The sequence below is a fragment of the Salvelinus alpinus genome, chromosome 22 (genome assembly GCF_045679555.1).
Source record: "Salvelinus alpinus chromosome 22, SLU_Salpinus.1, whole genome shotgun sequence".
In the NCBI taxonomy this organism is placed as follows: Eukaryota; Metazoa; Chordata; class Actinopteri; order Salmoniformes; family Salmonidae; genus Salvelinus; species Salvelinus alpinus.
In genome coordinates this window covers 5,346,528-5,373,947 of record NC_092107.1, presented here as the reverse complement: position 1 = coordinate 5,373,947, position 27,420 = coordinate 5,346,528, and the positions used below count along the sequence as shown (strand labels likewise).

At 44.8% G+C, this 27,420-nt stretch overlaps 2 protein-coding genes across 4 annotated transcripts; one reads left to right on the top strand and one right to left on the bottom strand.

Annotated features, from left to right (window-relative positions):
- The first annotated feature begins 524 nt into the window (after positions 1–524).
- LOC139548855 (NAD(+) hydrolase SARM1-like) lies at positions 525–21,368 on the top strand. Of its 3 annotated transcripts, none has more exons than XR_011669781.1 (10): positions 525–1,884; positions 2,663–3,050; positions 9,030–9,260; positions 14,264–14,476; positions 15,601–15,692; positions 15,816–16,009; positions 16,084–16,216; positions 16,391–16,580; positions 16,927–17,091; positions 17,950–18,074. XR_011669781.1 is itself a non-coding variant. In XM_071358750.1 (10 exons), the coding sequence occupies exons 1-10, from the start codon at positions 1,406–1,408 to the stop codon at positions 18,492–18,494; spliced, it is 2,151 nt and encodes a 716-aa protein (XP_071214851.1). In that variant the 5' UTR covers positions 526–1,405; the 3' UTR covers positions 18,495–21,368. The 3 variants fall into 3 exon arrangements, 2 of the variants coding, with proteins under 2 accessions (XP_071214851.1, XP_071214850.1); XM_071358750.1 differs by lacking the exon at positions 16,927–17,091 and adding an exon at positions 18,332–21,368 and having other exon boundaries at positions 526–1,884; positions 14,264–14,422; positions 17,950–18,071; XM_071358749.1 differs by lacking the exon at positions 16,927–17,091 and adding an exon at positions 18,332–21,368 and having other exon boundaries at positions 527–1,884; positions 17,950–18,071.
- On the bottom strand, positions 21,284–27,420 carry slc46a1 (solute carrier family 46 member 1). Its single transcript, XM_071358751.1, has 7 exons — positions 26,880–27,420; positions 25,357–25,591; positions 24,973–25,129; positions 24,287–24,771; positions 23,714–23,797; positions 23,362–23,518; positions 21,284–23,261 (listed from the first exon to the last, which is right to left on the bottom strand). Exons 1-7 carry the CDS (start codon positions 27,198–27,200, stop codon positions 23,204–23,206), a joined length of 1,497 nt encoding a protein of 498 aa, XP_071214852.1. The 5' UTR covers positions 27,201–27,420; the 3' UTR covers positions 21,284–23,203.

Sequence of the window (27,420 nt, the reverse complement as noted above, 5' to 3'; positions counted from 1 at the left end):
TTATTCATCCCATACACAATTTTGTGTATAAGGTAGTTATTGTGAAATTGTTTGATTACTTGTTAGATATTACTGCATTGTCGGAACTAGGAGCACAAGCATTTCGCTACACTCGCATTAACATCTGCTAACCATGTGTATGTGACCAATAAAATTTGATTTGATTTGATTTGACATCAGTGCCCGACCTCACTAATGCTCTTGTGGCTGAATGGAAGCAAGTCCCCTCAGCAATGTTCCAACATTTATAGGAAAGCCTTCCCAGAAGAGTGGAGGCTGTTATTGCAGCAAACGGGGACCAACTCCATATTAATGCCCATGAATGAGATGTTCAAAGAGTAGGTGTCCACATACTTTTGGACATGTAGTGTAGCAATTGATGTGCACTGTTGTATCTTATTGTAACGCCATAATAACCTATTTAGCACAGTTAATGTGTGTACCACCTTGTTGATTGATTATACTTCTACCTTTATCCACAAGGGGGCATAGTGGAGATGAGCACCATACTGGCGCTTTGTTGCTGAGCGGGCCTCGGCATGACATGTCCGTCTGTAAATATATCCTGAAGATAATGGGCGGTCCTAGCTTCGAGGACGTTCGAGGATGCTGAGTCAAGGATGTCAAGGAGAGAGGCTATTTTAAGAATACGTAGCCCAAATAAGATATATTTGTTATGGATTAAAGCATAACAAGTCGTTTCAATATAGTCATGTGAATAGACAGGAAAAAGGAAAACCGTGAGAGTCATTGTGATCGACAGTGCGTCTTTCTCTGGATTAAACCTCAATATTGCAAGCGAGAGACAGAAGACAACAGAGCTGTTTATATTTCTCCATCCAGCTGGTAACGTAATTTGATATGTAATGGGCTTTTTGAGACAATTGTTTTCCCTGTCTAGGAGTTCTCTAAACATCCGCAGTGGTGATACATTATCTAATAGTGGACACAGTGAAGGCTTGATAATTTATTTGGCGTCGGGTTATTCTGAGTAGACATAATTTGATCCAACAAGGCCTTGTGTAAATGATAGGAGAAAACGGAGGACATCCGTGTTTAAATGCAAGCATAGTGTGACGGCTTGGTCATGATGATGCGAGATGAGTCTTTATTCGCTTATTTTCAAAGATGACATCAGTGTGATGATGATGCAATTTAGTGAAAGCCGTCACTTTGATTTTATAGCTCAGCATCCTGTCCAGATGATGGGATTGTAATTTCACCTATTGTGGTTTGTTCATGTATCTAAACAACTTGATTGCAAGACAAACATTGTTTCCCATTCAGTTATAACCAGGTTATTACGCACACGTTTATTTCTCCAGAGAAACTGGCCTGATAATCGATCTGTTATTGATCGGGGCCTGCAACAAGCCCTCTTGGCCCTGACAGAGATTGGCGGTTGATGCTCTTATCTCTAACTATTTCCCTCTGGAGACTCTATCGATACCTCTCCATGTTCAGCTCCGAAAGACTCACTGTACCGGAATATGTCAGCCGGATTGGGAACCGGAGGTCGGGCAGCTCGAGCTCATCCTCGGAACCGAAAGCACCACCGGTCTCACCGGGTGTCCACGGTGCCGACGTCCAGGATGTTTTGGATACTTCGCTCCCGGCCCTGCGCTCCGCTATCAAGACACTGAAATCAGCCAAAGATACATCGGATCTAGACGAGACCCGCAGGGCCATCGCAGAGACGTTCCAGTTAGTGGAGGAGGCCTGGGTTCTGCCTACTGTGGGCCGGCAGGTCGCGGAGGAGATATGCAACAGGATACGACTGGACGGAGGACTGGAGCTGCTCCTGCAACTCCTAATGACACCTGCTGTGGAGATCACCTATGAGTCTGCCAAACTACTGGAGCAGATACTGGTCTCTGAGAACAGGTGTGTATTCACTACAGGCCTACATGCACTTTTTCAGTTGTACAACATATTACCTTCCAGGACCCAGATACAGATACATCTTAGTCGTTCTGGGGCGCCAGGCAGCCTAGTGGTTAGAACAGGCAGAGGCAGCCTAGTGGTTAGAGCGTTGGGTCAGTAACTGAAAGGTTGCTGGATTGAATCCCCGAGCTGACAAGGTAAAAATCTGTCGTTCTGCACCTGAACAAGGCAGTTAACCCACAGTTCCCCGGTAGGCTGTCATTGTAAATAAGAATTTGTTCTTAACTGACTTGCCTAGTTAAATAAAGGTTAAAAAATACATTTATAAACTCAGCCACTGGGTTGGGGAGGAACTGATTACATGTAATTGTTGCCGCAATTACGGTAATGGTTGCGTTACCAGCCGAAATATTGTAATCAGGTTACAGATACTTTTGAAAAACTAGATGATTACTTCGAGGGTAAGTTTTACATTCAGAAAGAATGTTTGCGAAAAAATATTTAACACTTCTCTGTTTTCTCAATGACATTCAAATCAGCATTGAAAAAAGGAGCAAATGTAAATTTGTTCCACCTGAGCGAGTGGGGAAAGTAATCTAAAAGTAACTGAATGTAATCAGATCAGATTACGTTACTGAGTTTGAGTAATCCAAAATAATTTTGGACAGGTAACTAGTATCTGTAACGGATTACATTTTGAAATTAACCTACCCAACCCAGCCTAGTTATATACTAATACTTTTCTTTACCCTCTTCACCTCTCTCTCTTCCTATTCAGAGATTACGTGGCTCACATGGGTCTGGGGGTGATCCTGAACCTGACGAGGGAGACAGAGGACGCCCAGCTGGCCCGCAGTGTCTCAGGCATCCTGGAGCACATGTTCAAACACACCGAGGAGACGTCCGCCCAGCTCATCACCAACGGCGCCCTGGATGCCCTGCTCTTCTGGTGCCGCGGTACCGACCCCACCGTCCTCCGCCACTGTGCCGTGGCACTTGCCAACTGCGCCATGTATGGCGGCCATCACTGCCAGCGGCTGATGATCGAGAAGCAGGCAGCCGAGTGGTTGTTTCCGTTGGCGTTCTCTAAAGAGGACGAGCTCATCCGCTTCCATGCGTGTTTAGCGGTGGCCGTGCTCGCCAATAACCGGGAGATCGAGCAGGAGGTGGGTCCTGTGTGGCTCAGTTAGTACAGCACGGAGCTTGTAACGCTAGGGTGGTTGGTTTGATTCCTGCACTGGCCACCTATACGAAAACATGTATGCACACAACACTGTAAATTTTCCTGGATTAAAGTCAATCAATCAATCAATCAATTTTATTTTATATAGCCCTTCGTACATCAGCTAATATCTCGAAGTGCTGTACAGACACCCAGCCTAAAACCCCAAACAGCTAGTAATGCAGGTGTAGAAGCACGGTGGCTAGGAAAAACTCCCTAGAAAGGCCAAAACCTAGGAAGAAACCTAGAGAAGAACCAGGCTATGAGGGGTGGCCAGTCCTCTTCTGGCTGTGCCGGGTGGAGATTATAACAGAACTATGCCAAGATGTTCAAAAATGTTCATAAGTGACAAGCATGGTCAAATAATAATCATGAATAATTTTCAGTTGGCTTTTCATAGCCGATCATCAAGAGTTGAAAAACAACAGGTCTGGGACAGGTGGCGGTTCCATAACCGCAGGCAGAACAGTTGAAACTGGAATAGCAGCAAGGCCAGGCGGACTGGGGACAGCAAGGAGTCACCACGGGCGGCAGTCCCGACGCATGGTCCTAGGGCCCAGGTCCTCCGAGAGAAAGAAAGAGAGAAGGAGAAAATTAGAGAGAGCCAAGATTTTCAAAATTTCCATAAATGACAAGCATGGTCAAATAATAATCAGGAATAAATCTCAGTTGGCTTTTCATAGCCGATCATTAAGAGTTGAAAACAGCAGGTCTGGGACAGGTAGGGGTTCCATAACCGCAGGCAGAACAGTTGAAACTGGAATAGCAGCAAGGCCAGGCGGACTGGGGACAGCAAGGAGTCACCACGGCCGGTAGTCCCGACGTATGGTCCTAGTGCTCAGGTCCTCCGAGAGAAAGAAAGAGAGAAGGAGAAAATTAGAGAGAGCCAAGATTTTCAAAATGTTCATAAATGACAAGCATGGTCAAATAATAATCAGGAATAAATCTCAGTTGGCTTTTCATAGCCGATCATTAAGAGTTGAAAACAGCAGGTCTGGGACAGGTAGGGGTTCCGTAACCGCAGGCAGAACAGTTGAAACTGGAATAGCAGCAAGGCCAGGCGGACTGGGGACAGCAAGGTGTCATCATGCCCGGTAGTCCTGACGTATGGTCCTAGGGCTCAGGTTCTCAGAGAGAAAGAGAGAACGAGAGAATTAGAGAGAGCATACTTAAATTCACACAGGACACTGGATAAGACAGGAGAAGTACTCCAGGTAACCAACTGACCCTAGCCCCCCGACACAAACTACTGCAGCATAAATACTGGAGGCTGAGACAGGAGCGGTCAGGAGACACTGTGGCCCCATCCGAAGAAACCCCCGGACAGGGCCAAATAGGAAGGATATAACCCCACCCACTTTGCCAAAGCACAGCCCCCGCACCACTAGAGGGAAATCCTCAACCACCAACTTACAATCCTGAGACAAGGCCGAGTATAGCCCACAAAGGTCTCCACCACAGCACAAACCAAGGGGGGGCGCCAACCCAGACAGGAAGATCACGTCAGTAACTCAACCCACTCAAGTGACGCACCCCTCCTAGGGACGGCATGAAAGAGCACCAGCAAGCCAGTGACTCAGCCCCTGTAACAGGGTTAGAGGCAGAGAATCCCAGTGGAGAGAGGGGAACCGGCCTGGCAGAGACAGCAAGGGCGGTTCGTTGCTCCAGAGCCTTTCCGTTCACCTTCACACTCCTGGGCCAGACTACACTCAATCATATGACCTACTGAAGAGATAAGTCTTCAGTAAAGACTTAAAGGTTGAGACCGAGTCTGCGTCTCTCACATGGGTAGGCAGACTGTTCCATAAAAATGGAGATCTATAGGAGAAAGCCCTGCCTCCCGCTGTTTGCTTAGAAATTCTAGGGACAATTAGGAGGCCTGCGTCTTGTGACCGTAGCGTACGTATTGGTATGTACGGCAGGACCAACTCGGAAAGATAGGTAGGAGCAAGCCCATGTAACGCTTTATAGGTTAACAGTAAAACCTTGAAATCAGCCCTTGCCTTAACAGGAAGCCAGTGTAGGGAAGCTAGCACTGGAGTAATATGATCAAATTTCTTGGTTCTAGTCAGGATTCTAGCAGCCGTATTTAGCACTAACTGAAGTTTATTTAGTGCTTTATCCGGGTAGCCGGAAAGTAGAGCATTGCAGTAGTCTAACCTAGAAGTAACAAATGCATGGATTAATTTTTCTGCATCATTTTTGGACAGAAAATTTCTGATTTTTGCAATGTTACGTAGATGGAAAAAAGCTGTCCTTGAAACAGTCTTGATATGTTCGTCAAAAGAGAGATCAGGGTCAAGAGTAACGCCGAGGTCCTTCACAGTTTTATTTGAGACGACTTTACAACCATCAAGATGAATTGTCAGATTTAACAGAAGATCTCTTTGTTTCTTGGGACCTAGAACAAGCATCTCTGTTTTGTCCGAGTTTAAAAGTAGAAAGTTTTCAGCCATCCACTTCCTTATGTCTGAAACACAGGCTTCTAGCGAGGGCAATTTTGGGGCTTCACCATGTTTCATTGAAATGTACAGCTGTGTGTCATCCGCATAGCAGTGAAAGTTAACATTATGTTTTCGAATAACATCCCCAAGAGGTAAAATATATAGTGAAAACAATAGTGGTCCTAAAACGGAACCTTGAGGAACACCGAAATGTACAGTTGATTTGTCAGAGGACAGACCATTCACAGAGACAAACTGATATCTTTCCAACAGGTAAGATCTAAACCAGGCCAGAACTTGTCCGTGTAGACCAATTTGGGTTTCCAGTCTCTCCAAAAGAATGTGGTGATCGATGGTGTCAAAGGCAGCACTAAGGTCTAGTAGCACGAGGACAGATGCAGAGCCTCGGTCTGACGCCATTAAAAGGTCATTTACCACCTTCACAAGTGCAGTCTCAGTGCTATGATGGGGTCTAAAACCAGACTGAAGCATTTCGTATACATTATTTGTCTTCAGAAAGGCAGTGAGTTGCTGCGCAACAGCTTTTTCTAAAATCTTTGAGAGGAATGGAAGATTCGATATAGGCCGATAGTTTTTTATATTTTCCGGGTCAAGGTTTGGCTTTTTCAAGAGAGGCTTTATCACTGCCACTTTTAGTGAGTTTGGTACACATCCGGTGGATAGAGAGCTGTTTATTATGTTCAACATAGGAGGGCCAAGCACAGGAAGCAGCTCCTTCAGCAGTTTAGTAGGAATAGGATCCAGTATGCAGCTTGAAGGTTTAGAGGCCATGATTATTTTCATCATTGTGTCAAGAGATATAGTACTAAAACACTTAAGTGTCTCTCCCGATCCCAGGCCCTCGCAGAGCTGTGCAGATCCAGGACAGCTAAGCCCTGGAGGAATACGCAGATTCAAAGAGGAGTCCGTAATTTGCTTTCTAATGGTCATGATCTTTTCCTCAAAGAAGTTCATGAATTTATTACTGCTGAAGTGAAAGCCATCCTCTCTTGGGGAATGCTGCTTTTTAGTTAGTTTCGCAACAGTATCAAAAAGAAATTTTGGATTGTTCTTATTTTCCTCGATTAAGTTGGAAAAGTAGGATGATCGAGCAGCAGTGAAGGCTCTTCGGTACTGCACGGTACTGTCTTTCCAAGCTAGTCGGAAGACTTCCAGTTTGGTGTGGCGCCATTTCCGTTCCAATTTCCTGGAAGCTTGCTTCAAAGCTCGGGTATTTTCTGTATACCAGGGAGCTAGTTTCTTATGACAAATGTTTTTCGTTTTTAGGGGTGCAACTGCATCTAGGGTATTGCGCAAGGTTAAATTGAGTTCCTCAGTTAGGTGGTTAACTGATTTTTGTCCTCTGACGTCCTTGGGTAGGCAGAAGGAGTCTGGAAGGGCATCAAGGAATTTTTGTGTTGTCTGAGAATTTATAGCACGACTTTTGATGCTCCTTGGTTGGGGTCTGAGCAGATTATTTGTTGCGATTGCAAACGTAATAAAATGGTGGTCCGATAGTCCAGGATTATGTGGAAAAACATTAAGATCTACAACATTTATTCCATGGGACAAAACTAGGTCCAGAGTATGACTGTGGCAGTGAGTAGGTCCAGAGACATGTTGGACAAAACCCACTGAGTCGATAATGGCTCCGAAAGACTTTTGGAGTGGGTCTGTGGACTTCTCCATGTGAATATTAAAATCACCAAAAATTAGAATATGATCTGCTATGACTACAAGGTCTGATAGGAATTCAGGAAACTCAGAGAGGAACGCTGTATATGGCCCAGGAGGCCTGTAAACAGTAGCTATAAAAAGTGATTGAGTAGGCTGCATAGATTTCATGACTAGAAGCTCAAAAGACGAAAACGCCATATTTTTTTTGTAAATTGAAATTTGCTATCGTAAATGTTAGCAACACCTCCGCCTTTGCGGGATGCACGGGGGATATGGTCACTAGTGTAACCAGGAGGTGAGGCCTCATTTAACACAGTAAATTCATCAGGCTTAAGCCATGTTTCAGTCAGGCCAATCACATCAAGATTATGATCAGTGATTAGTTCATTGACTATGACTGCCTTTGAAGTGAGGGATCTAACATTAAGTAACCCTATTTTGAGATGTGAGGTATCACGATCTCTTTCAATAATGGCAGGAATGGAGGTCTTTATCCTAATAAGATTGCTAAGGCGAACACCGCCATGTTTAGTTTTGCCCAACCTAGGTCGAGGCACAGACACAGTCTAAATGGGTATGGCTGAGCTGACTACACTGACTGTGCTATTGGCAGACTCCACTAAGCTGGCAGGTTGGCTAACAGCCTGCTGCCTGGCCTGCACCCTATTTCATTGTGGGGCTAGAGGAGTTAGAGCCCTATCTATGTTGGTAGATAAGATGAGAGCACCCCTCCAGCTAGGATGGAGTCCGTCACTCCTCAGCAGGTCAGGCTTGGTCCTGTTTGTGGGTGAGTCCCAGAAAGAGGGCCAATTATCTACAAATTCTATCTTTTGGGAGGGGCAGAAAACAGTTTTCAACCAGCGATTGAGTGCTGAGACTCTGCTGTAGAGCTCGTCACTCCCCCTAACTGGGAGGGGGCCAGAGACAATTACTCGATGCCGACACATCTTTCTAGCTGATTTACACGCTGAAGCTATGTTGCACTTGGTGACCTCTGACTGTTTCATCCTAACATCGTTGGTGCCGACGTGGATAACAATATCTCTATACTCTCTACACTCGCCAGATTTAGCTTTAGCCAGCACCATCTTTAGATTAGCCTTAACGTCGGTAGCCCTGCCCCCTGGTAAACAGTGTATGATCGCTGGGTGATTCGCTTTAAGTCTAATACTGCGGGTAATGGAGTCGCCAATGACTAGGGTTTTCAATTTGTCAGAGCTAATGGTGGGAGCCTTCGGCGTCTCAGACCCCGTAACGGGAGGAGTAGAGACAAGAGAAGACTCAGACTCAGACTCCGACTCGCTACATAATGGGGAGAACCGGTTGAAAGTTTCTGTCGGCTGAATGAGCGACACCGGTTGAGCATTCCAACAGCATTTCCCTCCAGAAGCCATGAGAAAGTTGTCCGGCTGCGGGGACTGTGCGGGGGGATTTATACTAACGTTACTATCTGTACTTACTGGTGGCACAGACGCTGTTTCTTCCTTTCCTACACTGAAATTACCCTTGCCTAACGATTGCGTCTGAAGCTGGGCTTGTAGCACAGCTATTCTCGCCGTAAGGCGATCGTTCTCCTGTATATTATGAGTACAGCGACTGCAATTAGAAGACATCATGTTAATGTTACTACTTAGCTTCGGCTGTTGAAGGTGTTGACGAACCATGTCCAGATAAAGCGTCCGGAGTGAAAAAGTTGAATGAGGGAAAAAAGTTGCGATGGAAAAGAAAACAAATATTTTCCAAGGCTGAAGCGTGACAAGAAATAACTAGCTGCTAAATGTCTGCTAAATGTATTATTATAGGTGGTGAAGTCAGGGACGTTGGAGCTGGTGGAGCCCTTTATTGCATCTCTGGACCCTGATGAGTTTGCCAGGAGCTTGCTGGACAGTGCGGACAGCATGCAGGGGAGGACGGCTGCAGACTTACAGCAGCTGCTGCCACTATTGGATGGGGCCAGACTGGAGGGGAAGTGTATCGCTGCCTTCTACTTGTGTGTCGAGACCAGCATCAAGTCACGCCAGCGGAACACCAAGGTCAGTATCAGGGAACAAAAGCACACCTGGTTCAACCTTGATAAGCAGTTGATTTGCTGAATCAGATGTGTTCGTGCTGGGCTGGAACAAAAGCCTGCACGCCCTCCCTGTGGTGACCACTACACCTTAGTGCAGAGTTTCCCAAACTTGGTGCACGTTTAGGTTTTTGTCCTAACACTACACAGCTGATTCAAATGATCAAAGCTTGATGATTAGTTGATTATTTGAATCAGCTGTGTAGTGCTAGGACAAAAACCTAAATGTGCACCCCTTGGTGTCCAGAGGACCGAGTTTTGGAAACCCTGCTTTAGTGGGTAGTGGATACAGGGATTTCACCCAACAACCTTTTGGGGCCTAAAACCACTTCTGGTGCCCACTTACCTAACTATATATAAAATCAAATTAAATTGCATTTGTCACACGCTTTGTTAACAGCAGGTGTAGACTAACTATGAAATGCTTACTTCCCAGCAATGAAGAGTGAAAAATGAATACAAATAATATCACTATGAATAAATACACAATGAGTAACGATAACTTGGCTAAAAACTGTACATGGAATACCAGTACAGAGTCAATGTGCAGGGGTATGATGTAATTGAGGTAGATATGTGCATATAGGTAGGGTAAAGTGACTAGGCAACAGGATAGATAATTAACAGTAGCAGCAGCATATGTAATGAGTCAAAATAATTAGTCCAAAAGGGGTCAATGCAGATTGTCCAGTTAGCTATTTGGTTAACTATTTAGTAGTCTTATGGCTTGGGGGTAGAAGCTGTTCAGGGTCCTGTTGGTTCCAAACTTGGTGTATCGGTACCGCTTGCCGTGTTATAGCAGAGAGAACAGTCTATGACTTTGGTGGCTGGAGTCTTTGACAAGTCCACTATGGCACCGATGATGTGGATGGAGGCGTGCTCGACCCTCCATTTTCTGTAGTCCACAATCAGCTCCTTTGTCTTGCTGACATTGAGGGAGAGGTTGTTGTCCTGGTACCACACTGCCAGGTCTGTGACATCCTCTCCATAGGTGGTCTCATTGTTGTCGGTGATCAGGCCTACCACTGTTGTTTCGTCAGCAAACTTAATGATGGTATTGGAGTCGTGCACAGCCACGAAGTCTTGGGTGAACAGGAGTACAGGAGGAGACTTAAGCATGCACCCCAGATGGGCCCGTGTTGAGGGTCAGCCACCCCCTGGTGTTGCCTACCCTCACCACCAGGGTGTGACCCATCAGGAAGTCCAGGATCCAGTTGCAGAGGGAGGTGTTCAGTCCCAGGGTCCTGAGCTTAGTGATAAGCTTAGAGGGCACTATAATGTTGAACGTTGAGCTGTAGTCAATGAACAGCATTCTCACATACAGTTGAAGTCGGAAGTTTACATACACCTTAGCCAAATACATTTCAACTCAGTTTTTCACAATTCCTGACATTTAATCCTAGTAAAAATTCCCTGTCTTAGGTCAGTTAGGATCACCACTTTATTTTAAGAATGTGAAATGTCAGAATAATAGTAGAGAGAATGATTTATTTCAGCTTTTATTTCTGTCATCACATTCCCAGTGGGTCAGAAGTTTACATACACTCAATTAGTATTTAGTAGCATTGCCTTTAAATTGTTTAACTTGGGTCAAACGTTTCGGGTCGCCTTCCACAAGCTTCCCACAATAAGTTTGTTGAATTATGGTCCATTCCTCCTGACAGAGCTGGTGTAACTGAGTCAGGTTTGTAGGCCTCCTTGCTCGCACACAATTTTTCAGTTCTGCCCACAAATGTTCTATGGGATTGAGGTCAGGGCTTTGTGATGGCCACTCCAATACCTTGACTTTGTTGTCCTTAAGCCATTTTGCCACAACTTTGGAAGTATGCTTGGGGTCATTGTCCACTTGGAAGACCCATTTGCGACCAAGCTTTAACTTCCTGACTGATGTCTTGAGATGTTTCTTCAATATATCATGATGCCATCTATTTTGTGAAGTGCACCAGTCCCTCCTGCAGCAAAGAACCCCCACAACATGATGCTGCCACCCCCGTGGTTCACGGTTGGGATGGTGTTCTTCGGCTTGCAAGCGTCCCCCTTTTTCCTCCAAACATAACGATGGTCATTATGGCCAAACATTTTTGTTTCATCAGACCAGAGGACATTTCTCCAAAAAGTATGATCTTTGTCCCCATGTGCAGTTGTCACGACTCCGACCGAAGGTGACTCACCTTCCCGTTCGGGTGGCGCTCGGCGGTCGTCGTCGCCGGCCTACTAGCTGCCACTGACTCTTTTTCCTCCCCCTCCTTATGTGTTTATTTGTTACACCTGTGTTGAGGTGATTGTAATTAGTTGGGCTTTATTAGTCAGCCCGTTTCTTTGTGCGGGATTGATCAGTTGTACCTTGGTATCGGGAGTAGACGAACGTATTGTTTATTTCGTTCGTAGAGTGTATTTGGACTGTTTTTTCGTCCCCCGTGTATGGGGCATTTGTTTGTACACCCAGTGTTTTCGTGGGGACGTTGTTTACCGTGTGTGCATTAAAAGCACTATATTGAACTCTCTGTTGTTCCTGCGCCTGACTTCACACCCCCCCGACACCCAGAGCGTTACAGCAGTTGCAAACCGTTTTGGAGCAGTGGCTTCTTTCTTGCTGAGCAGCCTTTCGGGTTATGTCGATATAGAACTCGTTTTACTGTGGATATAGATACTTTTGTACCTGCTTCCTCCAGCATCTTCACAAGGTCCTTTGCTGTGGTTCTGGGAGTGATTTGCCATTTTCGCACCAAGGTACGTTAATCTCTAGGAGACTGAACGCTTCTCCTTCCTGAGCGGTATGACGGCTGCGTGGTTCCCATGGTGTTTATACTTGTGTACTATTGTTTGTACAGATGAATGTGGTACCTTCAGGCATTTGGAAATTGCTCTCAAGGATGAACCAGACTGTGGAGGTCTACAATGTTTTCTGAGGTCTTGGCTGATTTCTTTTGATTTTCCCATGATGTCAAGCAAAGACTCACTGAGTTGGATGGTAGGCCTTGAAATACATCCACAGTTACACCTTCAATTGACTCAAATGATGTCAATTAGCCTATCAGAAGCTTCTAAAGCCATGACATAATTTTCTGGAATTTTCCAAGCTGTTTAAAGGCACAGTCAACATAGTGTATGTAAACTTCTGACCCACTGGAATTGTGATACAGTTATGTCGATATAGAACTCGTTTTAGTGAAATAATCTGTCTGTAAACAATTGTTGGAAAAAATTACTTGTGTCATGCACGAAGTAGATGTCCTAACCGACTTGCCAAAACTATAGTTTGTTAACACGGAATTTGTGAAGTGGTTGAAAAACGAGATAAAATTTTATCCCCTTTTCTCCCCAATTTTCGTGGTATCCAATCGCTAGTAATTACTATCTTGTTTCATCGCTACAACTCCCGTACGGGCTCGGGAGAGACGAAGGTCGAAAGCCATGCGTCCTCCGAAGCACAACCCAACCAAGCCGCACTGCTTCTTAACACAGCGCGCCTCCAACCCGGAAGCCAGCCGCACCAATGTGTCGGAGGAAACACCGTGCACCCGCCCCCCTCGGTTAGCGCGCACTGCGCGATGAGACAAGGATATCCCTACCGGCCAAACCCTCCCTAACCCGGACGACGCTATGCCAATTGTGCGTCGCCCCACGGACCTCCCGGTCGCGGCCGGCTGCGACAGAGCCTGGGCGCGAACCCAGAGACTCTGGTGGCGCAGCTAGCACTGCGATGCAGTGCTCTAGACCACTGCGCCACCCGGGAGGCAAGAAAAACGAGATTTAATGACTCCAACCTAAGTGTATGTAAACTTCTGACTTCAACTGTAGGTGTTCTTCTCGTCCAGCTGGGGGAGGGCAGTGTCATCTGTGGATCTATTGAGGCTGTATGCAATTTGGAGTGGGTCCAGAGTGTCTGGGATGTTGGTGTTGATGTGAGCCATGACCAGCCTTTCAAAGTATTTCATGGCTAATGATGTGAGTGCTATGGGCAATAGACATTTAGACAGGTTACCTGGGCGTTCTTGGGCAAAGGGACTATGGTGATCTGCTTGAAACATGTAGGTATTACAGACTGGGTCAGGGAGAGTTTGAAAATGTCAGTGAAGACACCCGCCAGCTGGTAAGCACATGCTCTTAGTATGTGTCCTGGTATCCATCTGGCCCCGCGGCCTTGTGAATGTTAACCTGTTTAAAGGTCTTACATTGGCTACGGAGAGCGAGAACACACAATCGTTTGGGCCTGCTGGCGCTCTCATGCATGGTTTAGTGTTACTTGCCTCGAAACGAGCATAAAAGGCATTTAGCTTGTCTGGTAGGCTCGCGTCACTGGGCAGTTTATGGCTGGGTTTCCCTTTGTAATCCGTAATAGTTTGCAAGCCCTGCCACATCCGACGAGCGTTCAAGCTGGATGTTTGATGGCTCATTGAAGGTCGTAGCGGGATTTCTTATAAACAGCCGGATGAGTATCCTGCTTCTTGAAAGCAGTAGCTCCAACCTATAGCTCAGTGCGGATGTTGCCTGTAATCCATGGCTTTTGGTTGGGATATGTACAGTACGTGCGGTCACTGTGGGGATGACATTGTCGATGCACTTATTAATGAAGCCAGTGACTGATGTGGTAAACTCCTCAATGTTATCGGATGAATCCTGGAACATATTCCAGTCTGTGCTAGCGAAACAGTCCGTTAGCATCCGTTTCATCTGACCACTTCCGTATTGAGTGCGTCACTGTTACTTCCTGTTAGAGTTTTTGCTTGTAAGCAGGAATCATGAGGATAGAGTTATGGTCAGATTTGCCAAAGGGAGGGTGAGGGAGAGCCTTGTATGCATTTCTGTGTGTGGAGTAAATGTGATCAAGTTTTGTTTCATCTAGTTGCACAGGTGACATACCGGTAAAAATGAGGTAAAATGGATTTAAATGTTCCTTCATTAAAATCACCAGCCCTACAATATCAATGGACATACAATTGAATGTGTGTACATTCTTCCTCCCAGATCTTCCAGGAGATAGGTGCGGTGCAGAGCCTGAAAAGGATTGTCATGTACTCCAGCAACGGGACGGCCTGTGCCTTGGCCAAGCGGGCACTGGGGATGATGGGGGAGGAGGTGCCGCGACGTATCCTCTCCTCTGTGCCCAACTGGAAGGGTGGTGAGGTGCGGAGATGGCTCCAAGTGATTGGATTCAGCTCTTATACTGAGCGCTTCCAGGTGTGTGTTTCTGTGTCTCAGTGTGTGTGTGTGAGAGAGAAAGATAGATAGAGATAGCGATAGCAAAAGACAAGGTTTGAACAATAAACAATGAGAATGCTCTTCTATAGTCCTTGTAAAGATGGTGACAAAATAAGGTGAATGTTTGGTTTCATATCTATTAGATATGGATAGCTACAGGTAACTACCAAAATAATAGAAATACTTGAGTAAATGAAGGACACTAAGTACATTGAAAGCAGGCGCTTTCACGCAGATGTGGTTCCTGAGTTAATTAAGCAATTAACATAACATCATGCTTAGGGACATGTATAAAAATTATGGGCAGGCCAGTATTTTGGCCATTATTTTGTCAACCATGACTATGCCCCCATACGATGACAATGCCCCCATCCATAGGGCACGAGTGGTCACTGAATGGTTTGATGAGCATGAAAACAATGTAAACCATATGCCGTGGCCATCTTAGTCACCAGATCTCAACCCAATTAAACACTTATGGGAGATTCTGGAGACAGCGTTTTCCACCACCATCAGCAAAGCATCCCTCCAATAGAGTTCCAGACACTTGTAGAATCTATGCCAAGTCGCATTAAAGCTGTTCTGGCTTGTGGTGGCCCAACAACCTATTAAGACATTTTATGTTGGTGTTTCCTTTGTTTTGGCAGTTACCTGTATTTCTCCTTAGCCTCTTACTATCACGTTCTGACCTTAGTTCCTTTGTTTTGTCTTTTGTTTTAGTATGGTCAGGGCGTGAGTTGGGTGGGTTGTCTATGTTAGTTTTTCTATGATTTTCTATTTCTGTGTTTGGCCTGATAAGGTTCTCAATCAGAGGCAGCTGTTTATCGTTGTCCCTGATTGGGAACCATATTTAGGTAGCCTGTTTTCTGTTGGGTTTTGTGGGTGGTTATTTTCAGTCTTTGTGTGTCTGCACCAGACAGAGCTGTTTTCGGTTGTTTCTTTGTTGTTTTGTTATTCAGTGTTCAGGTTTGATTATTATTAAATATCATGAACACTTACCACGCTGCACCTTGGTCCTCACCTTCTTCCACCGACGATAGCCGTTACACTTACTCACTAAATTAACTCAGTCTTTCTCTCTACTCTCTCTGCCTATCCTTCAGGAGCTGCAGGTGGATGGTGACCTACTGCTGAACATCACAGACCAGGAGCTGAGCACTGACCTGGGCATGACCGCAGGACTCACTCGCAAGAGGTTAGTTCAGTCATCTGTCAAGCTTATAAAAAGTCTGTTACACCAGTCAACATCAGTGAAATTGAGCATTGAAATAAAAATCCCCACCTCACCCTGCCCACTCCATTTTGTTTTGTCTTCTAGGTTCCTCCGTGACCTGCGCGTGCTGAAGACCTACGCCAACTACTCGACCTGTGACCCCAACAACATGGCTGACTGGCTGGGCGAGGTGAACCCACGCTTCCGCCAGTACACCTACGGCCTGGTGCAGTCTGGCGTGGACCGCAAGAACGTCCTCCACCTCACCGACCAGCAGCTCCAGTCAGACTGTTACATAGGTGGGTTGTGAGCCAAAAGCCACATTTACGTTCCCTGCAAGACAATGGAGAATAAAGTATTCCTTTTCTCCTAGAGAACGGCATCCATCGCGCCAAGATCCTGGCAGCCGCCCGTAGGCCGATTAAGCCGTGTCTGACCGATGCCCAGCCCCCTGGACCGGACGTGTTTATTAGCTACCGCAGGACTACCGGTTCCCAGCTCGCCAGGTCTGCAGAGAGGGAGAGGAAGAGGGAGAGTCATGGATAGGGCGAGGAATAATAGTCAGGAGAGAGGAAAAGCTAGGGAGCTTTGGAACAACATTATCAGGTTTGTCAGGATTATCTGGAGGCTAAGATCTATAGATCGTCAATTGTTACTCCCCCCCCCCCCCCCCCCCCCAGTCTGTTGAAGGTCCACCTGCAGGTCAGAGGTTTCAGTGTGTTCATTGATGTGGAGAAGCTGGAAGCAGGGAAGTTTGAGGACAAGCTGATCCAGAGCGTCCAGCGGGCACGGAACTTCATCCTGGTGCTGTCTGCCAACGCCCTCGACAAGTGCATGGGTGACACTGGCATGAAGGACTGGGTACACAAGGTAAGACATAGATGGATCTATACATAGATAGGTTCTGCATACATAACAATATACACTGAGTATACAAAACATTACTTTTTCCATGACATAGACTGACCAGGTGAATCCAGGTGAACACTATGATCCGTTATTGATGTCACTTGTTAAATCCACTTCAACCAGTGTAGATGAAGAGGAGGAGACAGGATAAAGAAGGATTTTTAAGCCTCGAGACATGGATTGTGTATGTGTGCCATTCAGAGGGTGAATGGGCAAGACCAAATGTTTAAGTGCTTTTGAATGGGGTAAGCAATGCGCACCGGTTTGTGTCAAACTGAAACACTGCTGGGTTTTTCACTATCAACAGTTTCCTGTTCCCTACCCAAAGGACATCCAGCCAACTTGACACAACTGTGGGAATTATTGGAGTCAACATGGGGCAGCATCCCTGTGGAACGGTTTCAACACCTTGTATAGTCCATGCTCCGACGAACATCAACAAGGGATCATAGCTTTCACGTGGATTCACCTGGTCAGTCTGTCATGGAACGAGCAGGTGTTCATAATGTTTTGTTCGTTCAGTGTAGATCCAATAGTATCTAGATGGAATTCCATTTTTTTTCTATGTGTATAATCCTGTCACTCTAGCCTTTACATGTCTAGATGTTCCATCTATATGTTGGTGATATACAATATTAGACATAGAGAGGTCCCCTGCATCAGTGGCGTCATTTCAGCTGAACTTAGGGAATGGCAACGTTGAAGCTCCAAGGAATTTATATAAAGTTGAAGCTCATGTACTCCATTGCTACACGCTAAAAACAAACTGCAAAAACAAGCAAAATTGACTGGACATTATCACCTTGCTGCTATAGCTTCATTCACCTTAGTCAATAAAAGACTTAACATTCTACAATCACGTCATACAGAAATTAGCTGCTACTGTACCCACTAGTTCAGGACCGGTATTAAACTCAAGTTTAGTTTCATATCAAGTCAAACAGTAATTACCTAGCCATCTACAACCATCTTCCACCTCTGCACTGTTTTGAAAGAAAAGTTGCACTGTTCACTGCAGCTGCGTTGATGTGCTCTCTCAAAGGCATCCAGCCGGACAAACACCCTTCTCGCACGCTCAAAGGCGTGTGCATGGTCCTAAAGCCAGCCCGCTAATAATGCATTTGCCTTGGAATGATTTTAGTAGCCTATTTTAAATTGTTGGTGGCGACTGCCATACTCTACCATACCCTATTGACGCCCCTGCACTGCATACAGAACAATGTTACAGTTGAGAGATTATTTTCCCCATATACCCCTGCCCCTTACATGTCTAGACTGCATAGACACTGTGTCTGTCTGTGATTTAATGTACCTCTCGTAAATCCTGCAGGAGATAGTCACAGCTCTCGCTGGGAAGAAGAACATCGTCCCTGTCACTGATAACTTCATGTGGCCTGACCCAAACTCTCTGCCTGAGGACATGAAAACCATCCTCAACTTCAACGGCATCAAGTGAGTCAGACAGAGACGGCAGACTGTTTGAGAGAGATGAGCAGTTTGAACACTTATCCAAAGTGCACTTCGCTGGAGTTTCTTACATTTTCTTTCCCCCTATCTCTGTCTCTGTCTCCCTCTCTTTCTCTTTCTTTCTTTCTTTCTCTATCTTTTTCTATCACTCAACCTCTCTCTTTATCTCTCCCTCTTTCTCCCTTCCTCTTTCTCTTTCCCTTTCTCCCTCTTTCTCTCCCCCCTCCCTTTCTCTCTCGATACAGGTGGTCCCATGAGTACCAAGAGGCCACCATTGAGAAGATTCTGCGATTTCTCAAAGGCAACCCCAGCCAAGACCAGACAGACTGTCCCAAGACAGACTGCCCTAAGAAGAAGAAACAAAGGCCCTTGAGTGGTGCTCTGGTCTGTGATGATGTAAAATTGTGACCATTAGTGATCAGTAATCAATAATGTCGAACAGAGCATGCTTTGCGCTCTGGTTAGTCAGCTCTACCCGTTTGCATGTGAAGACACGTTTAATAGTCTGTATTTAAATCATATGTTTTTCAGCACTTGTAAATACCATGTAGTGCTCTCCAAAACTGCAGTGCCACTGTCATAAGCTGTTATTAGCATGGTCAGGTATATTGTCAGGTATATTGTTTGTCTCTCAGGAAATAACCAGTCTTAAAAGTCAGCCGTTGATGGCATCATGCATTACACGTAATACAAATGTGGAGTATCTTTGTTTCCTCTCCATAGCACTGCTCTCTCATTGTTATAAATACGCCCATATTTTCAAAGAAAAGACAACATTCTGGTTTATAGTAGCCTGAGTACCAGCCTGTTTGTGCTATCATTCCAACTCCTTGACATGTTAGGGTTGGAGTTGGCAAGAGTACAAACAGATCTGGGACCAGGCTTTTAGTAATGTTCCTGTGTAAAGTACATAGTGTATGCGAAATACTGTATCTTTTTTTTTCTTCTCATGGTGCTTAAATGGAATCCTGCAAGCTCATTGGTGGTCGACTATTGCATTGATTTGATGTGTCTACGATTGTGTAACCTGGGTGCTGGCAAACACCCTAATCCAACAGAGATGACCTCTTACCGATACAGATCGAGTCTGGTCCCAGATCTGTTTATGTGCTGTTTTGCCAACTCCTATGGTCACTGTTGTGACAAGGACCATACGAGATGTCAAAACAACACAAACAGATCTGGGACCAGGTGTAACGACGTTCGTCTGAGGAAGAAGGAGAGGACCAAGGTGCAACGTTGTACGTGTTCATTACTTTTTTTTAAAAACTTTTTTATTTTATCCCCTTTTTCTCCCCAATTTTGTGGTATCCAATTGTTAGTAATTACTATCTTGTCTCATCGCTACGACTCCCGTACAGGCTCGGGAGAGACGAAGGTCGAAAGCCATGCGTCCTCCGAAACACAACCCAACCAAGCCGCACTGCTTCTTAACACAGCGCGCATCCAACCCGGAAGCCAGCCGCACCAATGTGTCGGAGGAAACACCGTGCACCTGGCAACCTTGGTTAGTGCACACTGCGCCCGGCCCGCCACAGGAGTCGCTGGTGCGCGATGAGACAAGGATATCCCTACCGGCCAAACCCTCCCTAACCCGGGCGACGCTAGGCCAATTGTGCGTCGCCCCACGGACCTCCCGGTCGCGGCCGGCTGCGACAGAGCCTGGGCGCGAACCCAGAGTCTCTGGTGGCACAGCTAGCGCTGCGATGCAGTGCCCTAGACCACTGCGCCACCCAGGAGGCCGTGTTCATGACTTTTAATAGCACTGAACACTAGAACAAAAAATAAAAGTGGAACAAACGAAACAGTCCTGTCTGGTGCAGACACAAAACAGAAAACAACTACCCACAAAACACAGGTGGGAAAAGGCTACCTAAGTATGGTTCTCAATCAGAGACAACGATAGACAGCTGCCTCTGATTGAGAACCACACCCGGCCAAACACATAGAAATAGACAACATAGAACAAAAACATAGAATGCCCACCCACCACAAGAGGGTGACTCTGGTGGCTCCGGACAGGAGCCAAGAGGGTGACTCTGGTGGCCCCCGGACAGGAGGGCGACTCTGGCAGAAATACAAATCATAGAAAAAGGAACATAGACTGCCCACCCCAACTCACGCCCTGACCAACCAAAATAGAGACATAAAAACGATCTCTAAGGGCAGGGCGTGACACCAGGATAGAAGAGGTCTACAATAACTATACTCATTATACACTTACACATCTGCCCAACGACAATTAGGGGTTCACAAAGAACTCTCTCTCTCAACCAAACTTGAGGCAATGAAAAATACCATTATCAATGTATCTTGCTCATGTGAAAACGGATAGACACTCTCTCTCACTGTTCACAAAGATACAATCAGTTTACAAAAACAATATCTACACTACCACCTAAGGCTGAAGCTACTCCATGAAAACACTTCCATCACCTGCCTGTCAGAAAGTGTTGTAGTATACAGTCACAACATGCTGCGTTACTTTGTTCGGCTGAACTGATGTAACTGCAATGCTGATTTGTGGTTTGATTCCTTCCTCACGCCAAAAGAGATTCTGTAATTGATTTGGCTGCTTGACAGTCAGCCTTAGTTTACTGGCTTGTATCTATTGGATAGAAACAATTCAGTAGATAAATGATATCACATTGAGGGCAGCGCTAAATACTGTATGCATGGCTCACATTGAGGATCCTTTTTAGACCAGCATGCACCACCCCTGTCTAAATCATTTGAAGTCTATACTATTATCTGTGACATGATCAGAAAAACATCTAACAAAACAATCATGCAGTTTCTGATTATCAGTTTAGATATTACCAACCAAGTGTTGCAAAATGAGCACAGAAGTGATAAAATCACCAGGTTATTGTATTTATAATTCAATGAAGTGGAATGCTAACACTTTACTTTAAACATGGAATTATTAGGTTATTAGTGACGTGTTTGTTTTGTAGATTCATATCTGTTAGTGATGTACAGTAGATACTTATGTATCCACACAGTACTACATGGTGTGGGAAAAAGGAAAACAAAAAATGTCACCTCAGTCCCAAGCTACAGTATTTGCTCTCAGCACTGCTAGCTATATCTTGACACTGTTTTGATGGCTCTTCTGGGCGATTTCCCCTGTTGCCTTAATATATGTGTTGCTCTTAATACAGGTATGTTGATTAAATACTGTATACATAGGCATGTTCTTGTTTACTTTCTTTATTCAAGATTTAGGCATTGTTGTCATTTTACAATATAGTGACGCAATAAAAACAACTAACCTCAGGATACAGTAAATCTGTGAATCTTTCTGTGCATTAAAATACAGTGCAACACTGTACTTGAAATGGATTCTTATGAAGCGTTATATTGCCTTATTATTATTATTATTATTAACATATTCATAGCAGCTAATAGATTCAATGGTATTATGAAACGGTATACTAAAACAGTAAGTCATGAGGCAGAAGGCCCCTAGTTGTGAAACACTCATCATATACCATGACCCTTTGTGGCTTGCTTTATTGTAGAGTTTCATATGTTCCACTTCTGCATCTACAAGGTGCTATAAATGTTTTATAAGGCAATAACATTTCATAAGAAGCCAGTTAAATGTTATCAAATATATAATTGGCTTTCCACATCAGCATCTACAAGATGCTATAAATGTTTTATGAGGCAATAATATTTCATAAGAAGCCACTTAACTTTAAGTGTCAAATATATCATTGGCATGATTCAATCATTCATTCATTCCATTTTCTAAAGATGATAAATATCATTCACAGTATTTAAAAATCAGTAATACTGTACGGTGCAGACAATAAAATCAATTCACAATACTGAGCAGAAACTCTTATCCAAAGCAACTTCCAGTCAGTGCATTGAACACACGTGCTTCTACACCTGCATTGCTTGCTGTTTGGGGTTTTAGGCTGGGTTTCTGTACAGCACTTCGAGATATTAGCTGATGTACGAAGGGCTATATAAAATAAACTTGATTTGATGATTGTTTACATGATTTCAGAAGACAGAAAGCCAGTAGGCCTATCACAGGCCTTACTTCTCCCTAACAGTAAATCAAAATATATCATCACAAATACTGAGTGACAGTAATGCTTCAACTCTCCCCCTGGCCGCAACCCCTCAGCTTCTGTTGCATTCTTTTAAATGTGTTATAAGAGATCTGGTTGCCCCCTGTGCTACTGAGGGTTGAACCCAGGACAGTGTGTGTGGTGTGTGTGAGCTAGCTGTGGCCTTGTGCTGGGGGGTTATCATGTGTTGCTATGTGAGAACACTTTAGGGAGCAGGGAGTTTAGACTAGGCCATCTATTGGCACACTGGTACACACACACACACACACACACACACACACACACACACACACACACACACACACACACACACACACACACACACACACACACACACACACACACACACACACACACACACACACACACACAGAGACTTGCCTATCTATTGTATAGTATGGAGGGGTGACAGGGTTGCTGTGTTAGGGCACTTAAGGGGTTAGACTGAGCTATCTGTTGAATGGAGGGATGACAGTAAACTGTAAGCAGTGTAACTCAGTACTCCCTGACTGCTGTTAGAAACGGATGGGTCTCGTTTTGTTCAGAGATACTAATGGTTGAGTCTGGACAAGTTGGGCTAAAGTCGATCTATCTGCTGCTCGCATGCTATGGTGACATTGAGATGCACTGTTATTGAATTTCATATTTTCTGAGTCATGTATTTTCTGCATGCCCTTGGATAGTTTGATATAGTACTGTGGGTATTATTTGACCACAATTGTATGTCAGCTCACATTAGGTTTTCAGTTTAAAATACAACAGGGAACTCAGACCTCTTTCTCTTCTAGTATCAGATGACGTAGTGCACAGTGATGTCTGACATGGGGGGTTGGCTGGTGGTTCCAGCTTTTTGGTCTTGGTCTTTTGGTGTTGAAGCCACGGAATCCAAACTCTGTTTGGTCGAATGACAGTCAGCTACCTCTCCAGCACACTGGTAAAAAGATCTATGTAGGGCAGCAGAGGCTGTGGCCTTCCAGGCTCAAGCTGTGATGTTAGGAAGTTTATCTACTACCCGTCTGTCTGTCAGTGTCAGGATGTTGCAGAGTCCTCTCTTCTGTCTGTCCTCTGATCCCGACACTCAACTATCCTAAACACACAACAACATGCATGAATCACAAGGTATTTATGGCCTCAGTGTTTTAAATGAGGATAACTGAAATTGGAATTTCAGGTAAGGAAGGACTTACCCAATGATCCCTGTGGGGATGAGGAGGAGGAGGGCTCCGAACAGGAAGGGGAATCCCTTCATGATGTGCAGGGTGGCTGGGTAGAGAGAGTTAAAGAGGCTGCTGGCCACCAAGGAACACAGCCCCTCCACACAGGCCACCGACGCAAACAACGCACCTGAAACACACACAGGACAGGAAATAGCACGTAGCACTTAAAGCATATTCTTATGAAGTGTTATGCTACCTTATGAACATTTACAGCACCTTATAGATGTAGTCATAGAGCACTATGAAACTGTATACATGAGAGGCCGTGACATATTGTGAATATATCCCAGCTAAGGGCCTTCTTTTAAAAGCGCTCTCTCACCTTGTTCTTCAGGCCCCACCAGCTTGGACAGCTTGGCCCTGAGGACTGGAGTGGCTGCCATGTAGAGGAAGCACAGCCCATAGCCTGTTAGAGAAGGGGAGTAGACACACATTTACCTGTTAAAGGTGGAAGTTGGAAGTTTACTTGGGGAATGGACACACAACAATGATGAAGGGGATTTTCCATGTATAATCTATCACCATCACTAGAAGGCAGTGAATAAGCAGTGAGTTTTGTGACCTCTACCCAGCTGTGTGATCTCTGTGGAAGAAACCAGACAGGAGGAGAGAGAAAACAGAAGTCCTCCAGGGCAGGTTTATTGATCTAGTACTCTGGGAGACAGGTGTCTTACTGTGTGCAACTAGAGCGTTTCTCCCTGTGCACTGTTCTCCAGACACCATCGGGTAATACTGCTGACTTATACTGTTGCTAGCTGAGCCAAGAGCACATGTTCACTAAGACTAATAATAAACTGTGAAAAAGGTCAACACATCTAGTAAACTCTAAACTGATTGTAATCTGGTTGTAATGATGTAATTTTAACTCGTTTTGTTTTCTGGGATAGCCTCTCACCTGTGAACATGAGTTCAGTAGTGTTGGCCAGTGAGATTACCACCAGGCCGGTCATGTTTGAGGCCAGTCCCACCAGAGACACCCAGGAGTCCTCTAGGCATCGCTGCAAGGTCCTCAACCCCAGAAGGCTGCTGAGGTAGGCCAGGTTCTGGGCTGCAGACCCCCAGCCGATCAGCCCTGGGCCCCAGCACAGCGGAGAGCTCAGCTCATATAGAACATACAGCTCGCGGCTGCCAAAGTGGACCGTCACCACCAGGAAGAAGCAGAAGATGTAGAGCCACAGTTTGTACCTCCTCCATTTTGTGTAACTGCCGACCTCGGTGGGGTCGCCTAGTGCAGAGTAGAGGCGGTAGACGGCGCGGTGGTGACGGGTGGTAAAGAGTTTGGCACTGGGGTCAGGGGTGACGGACTCGGGTACAAACAGGTAGGCATAGAGGGCAGCAGCCAGGTTAGTGGCCAGCACCAGCCAGAATGGGTTAATGTACCTGGGGAGGAAAAGAAAGGGTGGGGAATTTGGTTATTTCAGTATGGATCAAGTCCCCATGAGAGGTATAAGTGTTATCCAGTTAAGAGGCTTACAAACATACTGTAATCAAAAAATGAATTGAAGAAGAATATGAGAGTGATATGTTCTTCATCCACAGATAGCTAGCTACCTTGGGCCATCTTAACATGATATATCCTACCCTTGTGCCCGCCGCCACTGCCCCCCTATGATACTGGCCAGCATGCCAGCCAGTCCCAGACAGGCCTCCAGCACTGCCACCCTGAACGTCCGGGAGCCCCTGTCGCTGGTGTCAGCCACATAGGCAAAGCAGCCTGCCAGGATGGTGTTGAAGTCGCCTGAGAGTAAGGATGAGTTTGTTGATTAATCGATAAGTCGGTCAAGGATGCCCACATTGATCAAAAAAAGTGTTTTAAAAAAGTGGATTAATTGGCCCGTGCAACTAATTGATTCTGAAAAACTTGAGTTGGACATGATGTATTATCTGGTTATATCTTAGTAAAGATCTTCCTGAAGCTAACATAATGGTGTCCCATCTTCTTATCAATACAGGACATATCCCTACCTGAGAGGCCCGAGAGCAGCCTGCCCAGGAGGAACCAGGCCACAGGCAGCTTGAGGTACATGACCAGCAGGTAGACTCCAGCCTGCAGGGCCAGACCCAGGCTGGGCAGGATGAGCACGAGCCGCCGGCCCCCCTGGTCACTCCAGGAGCCAAGCAGAGTCACCACAAACAGCCCCACTGCAAATCCTCCCAAGTTGATGTACAGGTTCCAGTGGGCTGTCAGGGTCTCTACCTCCTGATGAATGATGAGAGGATATGGTTTGAGTTATGATGAAAGCAAACAGTTCACTGTCATGGTGTTATCTGCATGCCAACCTAAAACTCCAGTACCTGGTGTCCCAAGAGGAGTTCAAAGGACAAATAGATGAACTGGTTGTAGAGACTTGTAGTTGGTTTTAGTTGTCACCTGATGTCACTAGTTGGCGTTGCAGTATGTAAGGAAGGATTCTGTCTTACATTAAGTATTTTGATACTTATTTTATTGGCCGTCGTTTGATGTATTGCACTCTATTTTTTTATTTTTTACTTGTGTCATGTACATGTCCTTTACTGACGTGCTGCTTTTAATATTGATGTGTATCAAATCAAATCAAATTTGTCACATGCACCGAATACAACAGGTGTAGACCTTACAGTGAAATGCTTACTTACAAGCCCCTAACCAACAATGCAGTTCAAGAAATAGATATTTACTAAATAAAATATTTACTAAATAAACTAAAGTTTTAAAAAATCGAATCAATCAAAAAGTAACACAAGAAATGTACATAATTTGCCATAACTGTCATGTTTGCGCATATCTCTCCTATGTACAAATCTTATGGTAGTCATTTTACTTAAGGCCCTTGGAAATTACCTGCATATCTGTTGTAATAAAAAAAATCTAATGCAATATATCGATATACAAATCAAATCGTGTTTGTTTGTGGAAAGTGATTTACATTTGTGGATTGTGATTTACATTTGTGGATTGTGATTTACATTTGTGGATTGTGATTTACATTTGTGGATAGTGATTTACATTTGTGGAAAGTGATTTACATTTGTGGATTGTGATTTACATTTGTGGATTGTGATTTACATTTGTGGATTGGTGATTTACATTTGTGGATTGTGATTTACATTTGTGGATTGGTGATTTACATTTGTGGATTGGTGATTTACATTTGTGGATTGGTGATTTACATTTGTGGATTGGTACTTATTTGTACAGATCATGATACACGAACACAAAAGACATGCTGTGTGTTCACAATACATTTGGCATGATATTGATCCCATACAGGTCTCTCTTAAAAAATAGATTTTTATCTCAGCTAGACTAACTTGGTTGAATAAAGGTTAACATTTATCATAATGATCATTAAGATGTTAAACGTGAAGTTAGATTATTATTTGATGTTATTCAACCAATTAAACAATTATTTAATCATCATTCAAGACCTTTATTTGCTAAACCAGCCGTGTTAGTGCTAGGCTGGAATAAAAGCGTGCACACAAGAACAGGAGTGATAGTCCCCCACCTTTTGAAGTGGGTCTGGGGACCCAGAAGTGTTGGCACATCCTCCTCCTTTTGTTCCGTTGTAACCTACGTCTTCACTGATGCGGTCCCATAGGTACTGCGTAGACAGCGGCCACTGAAGAGACAGCGAGAACATCGATAAGAACAACACGGGTTCAACAGAAACCGAAAGCGGGCAAGCGAACGGCGGCCGTCTATAGCAAATGTGTCCCTTATTCTCAACCTCCTCGTTATTACAAAATGTGTCATTTATCGGTATGTCGTCGTCTACAGACGATAGAGTATCTTCGGGAAGAATTGCTCTGGTGTCCGGATCTTCCATTGCCAGTTTGTAGGATACTAAAAAAAGATTCAGACCCCAACTAAGATTTTCGGTTCCTTTGTTATTATAGACTCGTCTTCGCAAGACTGAATAGTTTGCGGACAAAATCTTCAAATAATTAACTTGTTCTGATCAGAAACAAAGACAAAACGTACTTTAAACTGTAAGTAAAACCTCTAGGAGTTATTACACTAGTCTTGTCCGCATAATGGTCTCGAGA